The 14,412-nt window shown below is 37.7% G+C and overlaps 1 protein-coding gene across 1 annotated transcript; it reads right to left on the bottom strand.

Moving 5' to 3' along the window:
• Positions 1-8,290: 8,290 nt before the first annotated feature.
• Positions 8,291-12,136, bottom strand: CUC3 (NAC (No Apical Meristem) domain transcriptional regulator superfamily protein). Its single transcript, XM_068472192.2, has 3 exons — positions 11,513-12,136; positions 10,109-10,386; positions 8,291-9,307 (listed from the first exon to the last, which is right to left on the bottom strand). Exons 1-3 carry the CDS (start codon positions 11,712-11,714, stop codon positions 8,570-8,572), a joined length of 1,218 nt encoding a protein of 405 aa, XP_068328293.2. The 5' UTR covers positions 11,715-12,136; the 3' UTR covers positions 8,291-8,569.
• Positions 12,137-14,412: the final 2,276 nt, after the last annotated feature.

Here is a 14,412-nt window from a genome sequence, read left to right on the forward strand (position 1 = left end):
CGAGATATGAATAAGTTGTACAGGTCACTATAGGTGACTCCGACTTATATGCTAGCCATGATTGATGAGATACGGATAAGTTGTACATGTCATTTTAGCTGACTCTGACTGATATATCACTTTGTATTGATTTAGTTCATTTGGCCTACTTATTAATGTATGGTGGATGTGATGGCAAACCGTGGTTTTGGTCATTTCCAAGTATGGTTTGGATATATGTATATATGTTGTACTGTCTTATGGAAAACGATACGGGTTTTACATTTAGGGGCATTACTTTTTGAGAGGTAGTAACTTTGGGAAGCTTGGTTTTATTGCTTACTCACACCTTCTGTTTGGTGCCCTTTAGGTTTTAGCTGCTGAGTTTGTATCGACAAGAATCTATGGCGAATCTTAGTATTGATGGATATTTTTGAGGGTATGATTCTTACCCACATTACTGCACCTTACTTATGCTCTGACATCGCATGTGAAATGGGTTCACTCCCACTCGTAGCGCACTCTGGTACTTAGACACTTTTAGATTCAAATTTATTCACTTTTTATGCACTATCACATTTTATGGCTTCGTCACCTTCCAGGTGTCGGCCAGCATAGCTCGATTCAGGGTCCGAGTGGACTTTCTGGGTCGGGGTGTGTCAAAAACGAAGGTATTCTTACCTGAAATGGGTATGGTTGGACTCCTACGAGCCTCATGAGCATGGATATGTGCTTGGTTTCTTCGATCTGTGAAGGTTTGATGTGTTTGTGTGTGTGTCCGTACGAAATGGATGGAAATGGGAAGGAAAGGGAACTCGGGACAGGTGCAGGGCAGGGGAAAATGTGTAAGGTGCAGGTTAGTGTGTGTGTGGCCCAAAACATGCCAACAAAAACCCAAAAACAACCACAAAACGTAAAGGAATCGCACTAGGGGCAAAATCGTCTTTTCACGTGTACGTTTTAAAATTTTTCGGAACGGGCTGTCACACCTCGACCCTATAAGAATGCAATGAACAAATTCGATCTTCAATTTAAAATATTTACACTAGTGGATACCACAAAAACTTATTTTATACTTAATGGAAGTATAATATTAACTCTAAGTGTTTGTTTAATCTACCGTTTTGACGCGATATGCATTCTACGAAACTTTTTTCAACGATCCAACCATCAAACTTATTTGTACACACTCCGAGATTGCATACATAAAAAATCCTAAAAAACAAACATTCAGAGATTACGTAACGGAACAAAAGTTTTCGACGGTTATAAACGAAAAATCACAATTTAACGGTTATTTTAGCTTCAATTTTAATGATTTTTTTACAGCTACACTCCTCGAGCCTATAAGAATGCAATAGAATAAATTTGATCTTCAATTTAAAAATATTTACACTAGTGGATACCACAAAATCTTATTTTATACTTAATGGAAATATAACATTAACTCTTAAGTGTTTATTTAATCTACCATTTTGACTCGATACACATTCTACGAAAACTTTTTTCAATGATCTAACCGTCAAACTTGTTTGTACACACTCCAAGATCTACGTAAAAAATCACAAAAAACAAACATTCAGAGATTAGGTAACAAAACAAAAGTTTTCGACGGTTATAAACGAAAAATCACAATTTAACGGTTATTTTAGCTTCGATTTTGATGATTTTTTACAGCTACACTCCTTGACCCTATAAGAATGCATTGAATAAATTTGATCTTCAATTTAAAATATTTACACTAGTGGATACCACAAAATCTGATTTTATATTTGATGAGGAAGTATAACATTAACTCTATTGTTGGTTTAATCTACCGTTTTGATCCGATACACATTCTACAAAACGTTATTCAACGATCCAACCATCAAACTTGTTTGTACACTCTCTAAGATCGCATATGTAAAAAAATCACAAAAAACAAACATTCAGAGATTAGGTAACAAAACAAAAGTTTTTGCTGGTTATAAACAAAAAATCACAATTTAACGGTTATTTTAACTTCGATTTTGATGATTTTTTTACATCTACACTCCTCGACCCTATAAGAATGCATTAAACAAATTCGATCTTCAATTTAAAATATTTACACTAGTGGATACCACAAAATCTTATTTTATACTTGATGGGGAAGTATAACATTAACTCTAAGTGTTGGTTTAATCTACCGTTTTGATGCGATACGCATTCTACGAAATGTTTTTCAACGATCCAACCGTCAAACTTATTTGTACACACTCCAAGATGGCATACGTAAAAAATCACAAAAAAACAAACATTCAGAGATTAGGTAACGGAACAAAAGTTTTCGATGGTTATAAACGAAAAATCACAATTTAACGGTTATTTTAACTCTGATTTTGATGATTTTTTGCAGCTACGCTCCTTGATCCTATAAGAATGCAATGAATGAATTCGATCTTCAATTTAAAATATTTACACTAGTGGATAAATCTTATTTTATACTTAATGGAAGTATAACATTAACTCTTAAGTGTTTGTTAAATCTATCAATTTGATAGGATATGCATTCTACGAAACTAGTTTCAATGATCCAACCGTCAAATATGTTTGTATATACTCTGAGATAGCATGTGTAAAAAATCGCAAAAAAAAAAAAAAAAACATTCAGAGATTATTCTGCCGGCCGTCGTGTCAGTTATATCCGGCCGGGCCATGAGTGAAAATAAAATATTTAAAACATGTGTTTTTTTATTTATTTTTAATCAATATAACATTTTAAAATAATAAAATCAGATATGATAGAGTACACCAGATGTTCATGTGTGTTTATGTGCTAGACAATGTGCTTTGTGAAACATTGAAAAAAATTGTTTGAATTTATTTGTATCATGTTGCTTGCTTGTGAGGGAGCATAATCCTTGTTACAAAAATGATAGAGCTTCAGATTGTAGTCTATTGTTATTATTCTCTCAGAAAATTTATGGCTCGTGGGAATTGGATTCATTAGACTTTAGGGTCATGAGTGAAAAAAAAAATTAAAATATGGGTTTATTTATTTATTTTTAATCACTATAACATTTTAAAATAATAAAATTTTCATTTTTGTCAATTATAACCACCAAAATACTAAAATAATAACTGCCAGAAAGTAAAATAATAAAATAGTCAATTTCTGTCAGTTATAACCGCCACCATTAACTTAAAAACCGCTAGAATTTGTAAAAAATATTTTTTTAAAAAAATTCAAAAATACTGTTGGTTATAACCGACAAGATTTTTTTGATATCGGCCACTAAATATCCGCCAGGACTTTATGTCGGATATAACCGACATGATTTTTCTAATATCTGCCACTAATTAAATGATGTGTCAGATATAATTTATCCGACTGGATTTTTCTAATATCCACCGCCATCATCCGCCACCTAAAACTAATATTGTAGCAGTGAAGAACCCTAGCCAATTTCTCTATCTCCAAAGTCGCATAAAAGAACGTTCATTTAAAAGCTAAGAACGGCTAAGTCTTATATAAAACAAAGTCTATTATTCCAACTAGGAAACTAAATAATAATAAAATATCTTAGAAAATAAAGTCCTAATTAAGCTAGGAGAATCTGTCAGGTAACTGTCCAGCCACGTTTTAGCCTCAAATCTCCTCGAAATTCGACCCATAAGAGCTTGTTTTGAAGATCCGAACGTTCTGAACACATCTCCAGAAGGCCACAAACCCATCAGAGGTCCTCTTGGGCTCCAAAAATGCAATTCAAGCCCAAAAGGTCACTTTTCCAACACCGCACACTGCTCTTTTATTTTATTGCCAGAAAATCACCATTTGGTAGAAAAATCTGATATTTTGAAATGATCAAACCTGACTCACGAACGTCCTCCAATTGAAATTACTCCAAAATTCATCCATTTTGTTCACGTTTTGCTCCAGAGGAAGTCGAAAGTCCTATATTGAAAATACAATTCGAAGTATCAAAATTCTACCAAAATAATAGCCAAAATATACTAAGAATAGGGTTAAATATATAACGTAAAATCTACTCATCAATGAGATTGACTACTAAGTCATAATTACTATAAAATGCTTTCTTCGACAAAGAGAGAGATCAATCACAACCATGAAGGCTTTCGTCGATGGATCGAGTGAGGGACCACTAGCAAAAAACGGAAGGAAAGAAAAGAAATGTATCAAGAAGGATTGTTGTGGTCCCAAGGTCAAAGGCTTGGGTTGGCGAATGTAGGTGACGTCTTTGTTTTTCTCTCGAAAGGCAAGAGTTTGCTTGGACCAGTCTCATTAATACTGTTTGGGGTTCTTACTTAAATTTTGATTTCTTTCTTTATGCATTGTTTGTTAACACAGGGCTCTTTGTTGCCCCATTAAAATCATTATTAATGTTGGGCCTTTTTAGGCCCAAACAGTGGAGTTGGCCAAAAAGGGAACATTAGGAAGCCTAATATGAGAACCAAAAGCCTAAGGCCCAAGGGGCTTAAAGAGGACAAGCCCAAGCACAACGGTCGATCGTCTTTAAACCTAGCTGACCAAAGAACGTAAGAAGGATTATAACTGCTGCAAGCACGTGAGCAGACTGACAACTTTAAGACACAAATTTCCAATGACACATCTCTCCAGATGCCATCATTTCACTCGACAACCACCTTTTAGTGATAGGGATGCCTAGGATAAGATATAAAGGCAATCAAAATGATGCTCGGGCAGGTGAGATTGGATAACCGAGGTCGAGCAGGTGCTCGGCTCGTACTATTCTGACAAGACACACTATCTAAGTTGAGCGCATGTCACTTCCCCACCGAATTTTAGGACCAAGTGAGAGAAACGATGTCGGTACCCTAGGCTGCATAGGTGGCACATCAAATGCCAAGTGAGCTGTGTGACGACCCGTCCCTAATTTTCTATGTAATTTTTCCCCGAATATGTGAATTGACATTTATGCCTTTGTTGGCAAGTGACGTGGATGTGTTTATTGGTTCTTAAATTGTTTTTCTTGCTATCATAATTAAATTCTAGTCATCACTCCGAACGTGTGAACGCATGTTAGACTCGAATCGGACTTGTAACGTTAAAGTTACGCTCCGTTAAAGTGCGTTGACCACAGGTATTCTTGTACACGCGTGTACGGATTTACAATGTCTAAAACATTTAAAGCAATCTGATTTTATACATCAAGGGTTGTACAAACCCTGATAGTCATTCAATCCCACAAAACAAGAATCTATGTTCCCTCTCCCTTACACAATCAACCAATCATTTTTCACAAATCACCATCCTTCATTCCTTTTCCCGGTTTCTCTTCACCACCCAATTAGATATTTTTCCCTCTTCAAAAGCCACCAATCAGATCACCAACTCACACCAATCACCAATCAGAAACTCAGAAAGCTCTCTCTCTTTTCCTTCTCTCTCCTCGAAGGCATTCTCGCACTCTGTAACCCCCTCAAACTTACACCAAACCTCACTAACGTAACCCAAAAACACCACCATCATATTCATCTCGGCTCCACGAACACAACCATACCATTGGATCATGAGTTGACTGAGTTTTGGATGTCAAACTAGGAAGGTCTAAACTCGGTGAGTTTAAGTTCAACGTTTTCAGGCCGAGTTGAGGAGTTTTGAAGGTCCATGAAAGCCCTCTTACAACTCCTCGATACTCCTAGGCTAGTTTTGGTGAGGAGTTGACGTAAAAAACTAAAGGTTTTGAAGAGTTGAGTTTTGGCCATACCTTTCGAGGCATTTTCAGGCCACCTCCATCCACTTTTTGGACTCTAAAAAGGTATAATGCGATTCTACTCTTCATAAGCTTCATTTCCATATAAATTTTGTGAAAAATGGTTGAGAAATGAAGAAGATATGAAGGTTTGAAACTTTCCCAGAAACCAATGAAATTTTCCAGTTTCTGGCGAGTTCAGACGGTGGCGACTGGCATCGGAGAAGAAGACGGCATCAGGTAATGCTGTTAACTTATGTTAAGGATTTAACGGAATATTCCTAATGGCTATTAGGCCTCTGTTAGTCTCTGCCTGCACGTGTGGCTGTGCCATAGCCGGCGGGTGGCGGCGCATCCGGCATCCAAAATTTTTTCTGAAAATTTGTATAGGTCTGTGACATCGAGTAGATCGATTTCATGCATTTAAACCCTAGGTTAGAGCAAACTATAGGGGTTTTATTTAAGTTTCCGTATATGTGTTTTAATTAATTTAAATATAGTTATTTTACATATAGGGAAACGTATCCCGAGGACTTAAGGGGTCAGGCAAGGCTCGGGGGCTACGATCCGTACTTGTAAGTGGGCAGTTTGTTTGTATACCTATACATAGTTATAGTTTCCATAAATGCGTATTTACTTCATTTTTACGCTTATATTGCCAAGTATCATTATTGTGATATTAATTGTGATAAATGCTGTTATATGGTTGGGATATTACTATCATGACATTCATACATATTTGGACATGCTCATCTTGCTACACCCCAGTGTTAGTACTCGCCCCAGGGCTAGTCCTTCACGTGTATGTTCACATTTGTACCTTTCACTCACCTTGGATCCAAGTTAGGTGCCAGTCCTATCGTTCAGATTGCATTAGGCAATTGCAAATCGTATGTGATTGTGCTTCCGCACCAGCCTTCACATGATCGTAGTATTAGAGCATATTGATTACACCTAGTCCTGTTTGTGTCAAAAATTATCTGTACGAACTCGTGTGTCAGCTTAGATGGTTGAGCACTTGTTTATACTTGATTATCACATGATTATATTATTGTGGCATTTGATATATCATGACTTGGCATATTTCTGGTTATATTGTTGTTATACTTTTGTTTACATACTTACATAGTATGTTTTAAGTAAACTATACTTGTTTTACAGCGAGGGGTTAGTATGATAAAAAATAAAGGTTTTCTTACAAACGTTGTTTTGTTGACTTACTCAACTTTGTTTTTCGCCCCTCCAGGACCTAGATAGTTGTACTCTTTGTGACGTTCGAGGAACCTTCAGCAGTTCTGACATTATCTCTATTTAGAAGTATGAACTTATCCACTGTTGTGTAATAAGGGTACTTTAGCTACTTTGACTACTTCACCATAGTCTTATTGTCTATTATGCTATGAATAGTTGTAGTGGGTTCTTCCCACGACTACGCACTCTTTCATTGTTTAATTTAAATTAGTTCTAGTTTAGTTTTAATTTATTCACTTTTTCACACCACTTTTCCTTTATGGTTACGTCACCTCATAGTGACGGCCAACATGCTCTAACCTCCTAAGGTCGGGGTGTGTCAACCTGACTTGAAGCTGATAAAGTTCATTGAGGTCCTATATAAAGGAGCAGATGCCCCAAAATAGGGGGCTAGAGGACTAAGAGAGGAAAGTAAACTTGTATGAGGCGAGCTTTAATTTCAATCTTGATATCAATATAAAGCCTAGCACCACAGTGGGTGTAACCTAGTTTTAAGGGATGAACCACTTACATCTTTGAGTTCGATTCGTTTTACTTCATATTTGAAAGCCATCCAAGTGTTTGTTATTCTAAGTTGTTAACCTACAAGTTTTGAGCATTAACAGTTTGTTAACTTATAGGTTTTGAGAGTTAACAATTTAGCGCCGTCTGTGGAAACTGCGTACGATTTGGTTGTGCTTTCTACCTAGTTGACTTGAGAAGCTTTCCATGACCGTGCTCAACTGAGAGAGATGACCAGTCGAAGAATGAGAGATAGGGTCATTTCACGCAGACCCGAGACAACCTTCTAAAGGAGAAGACGAGAAGAGAAGGCCATGCTCCTCATATTGGAAGAGAAAATGAATGACATACTTATTGGCGTGGGAGAAATGAATGAGGTAAGGAACCTCATCCATGTCCAAAACACCCTGCTCCAGGACAAGAACAACTACCTTTTGGAACATATCAATCAGATGAACGATAAGATCGAGATCACATCCCGAGTAGGGGCCCATACTTGTCATCCTCCTCTGGGGATGTCGAGAGCGGAGTTGAGGATGCCCGCGAAGTCATCAACAAAATGCTCTGAGTAGAAGAAGGCAAGTAGTTGTTTGGAGACTTAGGCGTGGGGCGAAGCGGGGAGACGGAATTACAAATCCTCTCCTTTTCGGGTGTTCTCACTAGGCCTACCTAGCAAAGGATTTAGTTGACATGAGTCCAGCGTAGTCCCATGACACTCAGTCCTTACTTGCACCAAACACGGACTACTAATCCTAGCTAAGTAGTCCTATCTAGTGAAACTTAACGGGGCCAAACAAACGTGCCCTGAGTGACTAAGAGAGCATGCATGCAAATTTCAAATAAAAAGGAACCCAATTCCAATCTTAAATTGAGGTGACGTGAAAATTAGATGAATAAATCTTCCAATGGCGTCACATAGAACAGAGAGAAACCCCAGTTGATCTTGAAAGTTAATTATAAGTAATTACTCCCATGCATCTTGATTAAGGAGCAGCAAATATTCCTCAATCAACAGTAGTATAGATTTAACCAAGCTACCACATTTTATTACAATACCCGTGCATACAAATATATATATATATATATATATATATATCTCGATAATATTGGCTGCCATCCATGATCTAGCATTAATGATTATGCTAGGGTCGGCAAGATTCTCCAGGGAGTTTGATGGGAGGAAGATCTAACATGGTCTGAAAGCCGGCCCTGTCGAAAGCAAATGAGGGAGACGTATCATGAGCATGAACAGTCGCACTCGCGGTGATAGTAGTAGTAGTAGCAGCCTCTGCTGCTGAGAACCCCAGCACACTAGTACTGTAGTCCAAATAATCAAACGGCAGCGGATCATTGTATTGATGACGATTATGATAGGGGGCGTTTGGCTGATACTGATGAGCATGATTCTTTTCCAGCTCCACACCCAAGTTCAAGTTATGCAATTTGTTGCAGGTTCTATTATTATTGTTGTTATTACTGTTGCCCGGTGTTTGGAAACGGGAGAAGTAGTTGGCCAGCTCAGTCTTGCACTGTTTGGGAATAGTACTAGTAGAACTGCTGCTGTTGCAATCTTGGTCGAAAAGGGACTTGAAAAGGAGGGAGTTGGAAAAAGAGGGTAATTGGTGGGTTTGCATGGCATTTATAGCTGGGAAGAAGGGGTCATGATTATCTTGATGAATCGGGGGAGGAAGAACTTGCAATTGCATTGGATTCTGAAATTCATGGCATGACTCTTGCAATACTAATGCTGGAGATGGATCCAGCAATGGAGGCAGGTAATTGCAATTTGAATTTATTGAAGCAGCAGCTTCATGATCAACTAGTAGTGGGCTTTTCTTGTCCCCAGATTTGTGATTTATTCGGCATATCACCCATTCCTCCTGCAAACACACAAGCATATATTATTTAACGACTACAATATCACAAAACTTCATAAATAACTAATTTAAATGATGAGTTAAAGTCGTTTAATAATCTTTTTGTTTTTAATTTTTAACTGTACATTTTAGTTTTCGTTCTTTGAAAAGTAAAAATTAAGTGCTAAATTTTTAAAACTCAATAAAATAGTTATGAAAAATGTTTACAGTTCTCAACAAAATAAGACTAAAAATTATAAATAAAATGGAAAATTCTTAAGATAGGTAAATATTTTATTGTGTAAGAAATATGGCATAGTTGGTCAACTTTTTGGTACCAAAATGAGGATTCTCTTTGTATTTTTTTTTACGAGGATCTTGAAAATTTTCATATCATGTTCGTTCATCGTATATCGTGTAGTCAGAAATTATTTTAAATAATTTTATTTTAATTAAATATAAATAATACCTGATGTAAGATGATCAGATATGATTTAAGATGAAGGCATCCGGCTAATAAATCAATCAAATCGCATTCAACTGAAGAAAAAAATTAAAAAATAAAAAAGAAGGAAAAGAGACTGGTGCTGAAAAGGTGAATGTATAAATAAAAAAAGAAGTGAAAATACTGAGGAAACAATAAGTCAACCCCAAAAAGCGACAAATGAGAGGGTGAAATTTGCAGTTGCAGCAGGTAAATCAATAAAAAGCAAAGCAAAATTTCCAATGTAGATTGGATTCCCACGCACAAACACAGTGACTCGAGACATTAGGTGATAGGTGTGCATGTGCACGTGTGGAGGTAGTTGTTGTGGGGGTCCATACCTTGCAGGCGTGGCGGTAGGAGGAGAAGTGGCCGTCGAGACGGTACTCGTGCATGACCCACTTGGTCTTGTGGCCCCTCGGAGCTCTGCCCTTGTAGAAGACAAGGGTCTTCTTCACGCCAAGTAGGGCTCCGGTGGACGCACTGAAGACTTGTCTGTCTTTGCCGGTGGCCTTCCAGTAGCCGGCTCCGGTCGCTCTGTTGGTTCTCATCCCTGTTGGGTACTTTCTGTCCCTCAAGCTGAAGAAGTACCACTCTCTATCTCCCATCTTTGCCACGTCTACACCACCATTATCATCAAAAGTTAAATCACATAATACTTACATGAAATAAGTTCTTATTGTCATCGTCTCTAGACGCTTCAGTCTAATAATGTTTGTTATATACATAAATAATTACACATGAACAATGTTCATTTTTAGAGCATCACTATAACAGTTGATTTCATATATATGCGTTACTTTCCACGATACATGATTCATGATTGCATGAAACAGATAGCCTAACGTGGCCTAGCCAGGGTAATTAAGCCAAGCCAAAGCCAAAAGAGTCGACACATTTATAAAGTGGTTGTAATTTGTCGGATCCACATTAAATAATGATTGGTGGCTGCTGTGCACTGCTGGGTATGCAATTGCGTGCAGGAGGAGATAGATTTTCTGGCCAGAGCCATACACGCATGCACACTCAACTGCCAAAGATGTATTCAACCGAACAAGGAATGCATTAACTCTTCGCCAGAGATATATACTGTTGCGAGCTACAATGAGGTCACATAATTTTAGCAAACAAAAACTTCATTCGTTGGATTTCTACTGAGTACCATGCCGAGTTATATTGCATATGTTAGTTTTGCAAGGCCTACCCAGTGAAGTTTTTTATCGAACACGAAAAATAGAAGAAGAAAGACAAAGGAAAGAAAGAAGAAAATCTACAAACAATTCATGTGGTTGCACAAAAGAAGCTGCGGTTTATAATTCAATGCTTTTGACTCATTCTTTCGGTTCGGGGGTTATACACAAATATACAGATAAATATATTTTAAAGATAATGAAACTATTGAAATCACGAGCAACTAATGACTCATGGCACTGCCACAGGATATGTGTGTGTGTGTGTGAGAGATAAAATGATTGTTTGTGTCTTGCTTCAAACTCCAGAGACACTTATTACTTTTGTCGATTTGCTAATTGATTAAGCACCACAAGCAGCATCTACAGTTAAAAGATATAACATTGATTTACCAACTAATGGGAAATAATGAACCCGACATAAATTCTACTAATTAGGAACTTGTTGAATTGTCGTCGTTAAGATTCCATGAAGATAGTGCAGATATGATGTTATTAGCTAAGTTGGCCTGGACACTGAAACTCGAATGGCAGCATTAAGTAATAAGAGTATACCTGGGAGCTCCCAAGGCTCGCATCGGTTAAGGTCGACCTCAGCAATGCGTACGCCGCAGAAGGAGCCATTGTAGACCTTGGAAGCCAGATAAAAGGTTATGAGCTCCTCGTCCGTCGGATGGAACCGGAACCCTGGCTGCATACCTTGTTCGTTTACGCCTTCCCCACTCCCATTCATCAGCTCACTCATAATTTCTTCCATTCCCAATATTATACAATCTATTTTCCAAACCAGAATAGCTATATAATTCAGGTAATTGACTAAAACAAATGACTGCTCTCGAGCTCTTTATGCTAATGAAGCTAAGGTGGTGGTTGCAACGTATATATGGAGTGGAGAAAGGGCTGGGATTTGGAGGAGGAGGAGGAGGAACACTGAAACCGAAAAACAAAGTAAATATAGTGAATGGATCAAGGAAATTATGAGTAAGTGCTGGTGGAGTACATTCCCAAAATCCAAAACCGCATGATTAAATTAAACATTTTAAAATTGTGAAAACCAAGAGAGATTGCTGTGATGAGCGTTGAGTTATGAGAGAGGAGGAGACAGGTTCGAGGAAGAGCAGTGAGAGGGAAAGAGCAGGGTCGTGTCGGGGTGGGTGTGGGTCACTCAGTGTTGTAGACTTGTAGTCTTGTAGTAAATGTAAAAGCTGATTGCAGAGATTTATGCGTGCGTGTGTGAGCATATATAATATATATGTATTGTCTTCCTTTAACAGCTAGCTAGGTACCCTAGCTAGTCTATGCTCTCTGTCCTGGCCTATATTAACATTCAACAGTAACGCCACACATACGTATATCATTTGGCCCATCCTATATATAGTACCCAACCTAGTCTATGCTCACATACATCAAAATGCATTACACCATTTCCACTTATTTGGTTGGATTTGAATCTAAGAATAGACTTATGACAGTTATTATTTATTGCTAGAATCAAATTTGCGTACAGTTGTGGACAAAGGCGAAATTCATTCAGAAATTTCCATGATCTTCAACGAGGGGAGAATAAGGTTGATTTAAGAGTGTGGTTGAATTCGAATAGGACTGCATGCATATTTTCGAGAAGGAAAATCAAGCCACGAGTGTTGTTCTAAGAAAGATTAATGGTGTGATGTGCAATACATCATGAACCTTCTTGACGAATAACCTATGGCGAAGCATTAAAAATATGAGTTCTTTATGGACATGCCCACGCATAGATAGCGATGTATGAGAGATAAGCCTATGTTAGGCATATAGAGCATGTGTGTGGTGGTCTTGTGGAGAAGATTAAGAGAATCTCCTTAGAGTCATAGATCATAGAAGACTTGGAAAGTTGTCCCTTGATAAATACCCAGGCTAGAGTATTCGTAGAAATATTGAGAGTCCTTATAGATAAAGTAATCCCCATTAAATGGGGAGATTATATAGGAGAAATTTGAGAGTCGATTGCTTGCTTAATTCGAGCCAACCAAGTTTGGCTAGTCCTGCTTGCTTGTCTATCAAAGACCTGATCTTTTGGAGTTCCGAATCATATTTTAAATCCCTAGCCGAAGTTCCAAATACATAACTAAAAAACTAGATGCGAGGTGTGCCTATACATTCCTAGAAAGACTTAGATGCCTTAGGAAATATTTTGCTAAGTCATTAAGTCTGTTAGAGTAAAACACTTGGAACTTTTCATCATTTGCTTCCTTATCGCATGATAGAGTTTAATCCAACAATCTTTTCAAAGTAAACTAACTTCGAAGTAATCGAGTATTGAGGTGAAACATGGGTAAGCTTGTAGGCCATGGATAGAACTTGAAACCCCCTATATTATAACGTTGAATGGAAAAATATCACCTCCTAAACTTAGCGTTTGTAAAGATTTTCATTGCAATAATCAAAGTACCACCTTACTTTGACACTGGGTACTAATCCCATGAGAACTTTTTGCCCCATATGTGCTTTAATGTATTGGTCATATAAGGATGAGAAAGTGTTCAATCATACCTAGAATGGTCTCTAACTTTTAATGTCAGTCCGACATGTTTGAGTTGACTTGTTTGTTCTTTAATCTTGTTCCATTCTAGGTTAAAAGATTTAAGTAGTTGCAACGTGTCACCAAGAAGAGGCTTCATTCTTAGTCTAAACTGCTTGTCCGTCCGTAGTGAATCATAAACGAAAGTTCGTTAGGGATTTAGTTGCTTGTATGTGGGTCGAAAACACCTTTAGAAGTCTTTTGTCATACCCTACGTGTTGGACCTGAGCATTTCCAGTCAAATTATACTTAGCTGACTTGGCTAAGGCATTTCTGCGTATCAAATCTCTGTTGGAATAAAATTCATCTTGAGGATTTTCTAGTCTATATGCCTCATCCACAGCTGTTTAACACATGCTATTGTAGAACGTACTTCACTTCGTACACTGCTTCATGTTATAAGTAAGTGTACTTGGGGTCGGGAATCATTGTCACCCCTCGGATGATTCCCAAATTGCCCTTTCGATCATTCCCTCGAATGACGTTGAGTCAGGTTTGAATGTTATAACCCACAATCCTTAGGTTGTATAAACTTTTCCGAAGATGGATAGTGCACTAGACTTCCGGGTCAGGGGCCATGTCCACATGTCCGTAGCTCGCTAATCCGCGCTTAATATGGCTCGAGCCTCCTAAGCTGTTAACCCAAAACTAGGGAGTGGGCTAAGGGAGACTTCTCTGACACTATCACTTTGAACTTTTTGACTTGTGATGACACAAAGTTTTAAAGCTGTGTGTTATTATGGAATTTAGGGTATTCCATGTACTGTAATGAATGGTGTAAGAAAGAACAAGCAAAGGTGAGGATTTGAAAAAAAAATCATTCCTAGCTTTGGATTTTCTATCCAGGATACACATTCACTCATGTATGTTATTAAATAATTAAGCAAAAGTACTT

The sequence above is a fragment of the Pyrus communis genome, chromosome 16, assembly GCF_041283825.1.
Source record: "Pyrus communis isolate YQ-2024b chromosome 16, ASM4128382v1, whole genome shotgun sequence".
Classification (NCBI taxonomy): domain Eukaryota; kingdom Viridiplantae; phylum Streptophyta; class Magnoliopsida; order Rosales; family Rosaceae; genus Pyrus; species Pyrus communis.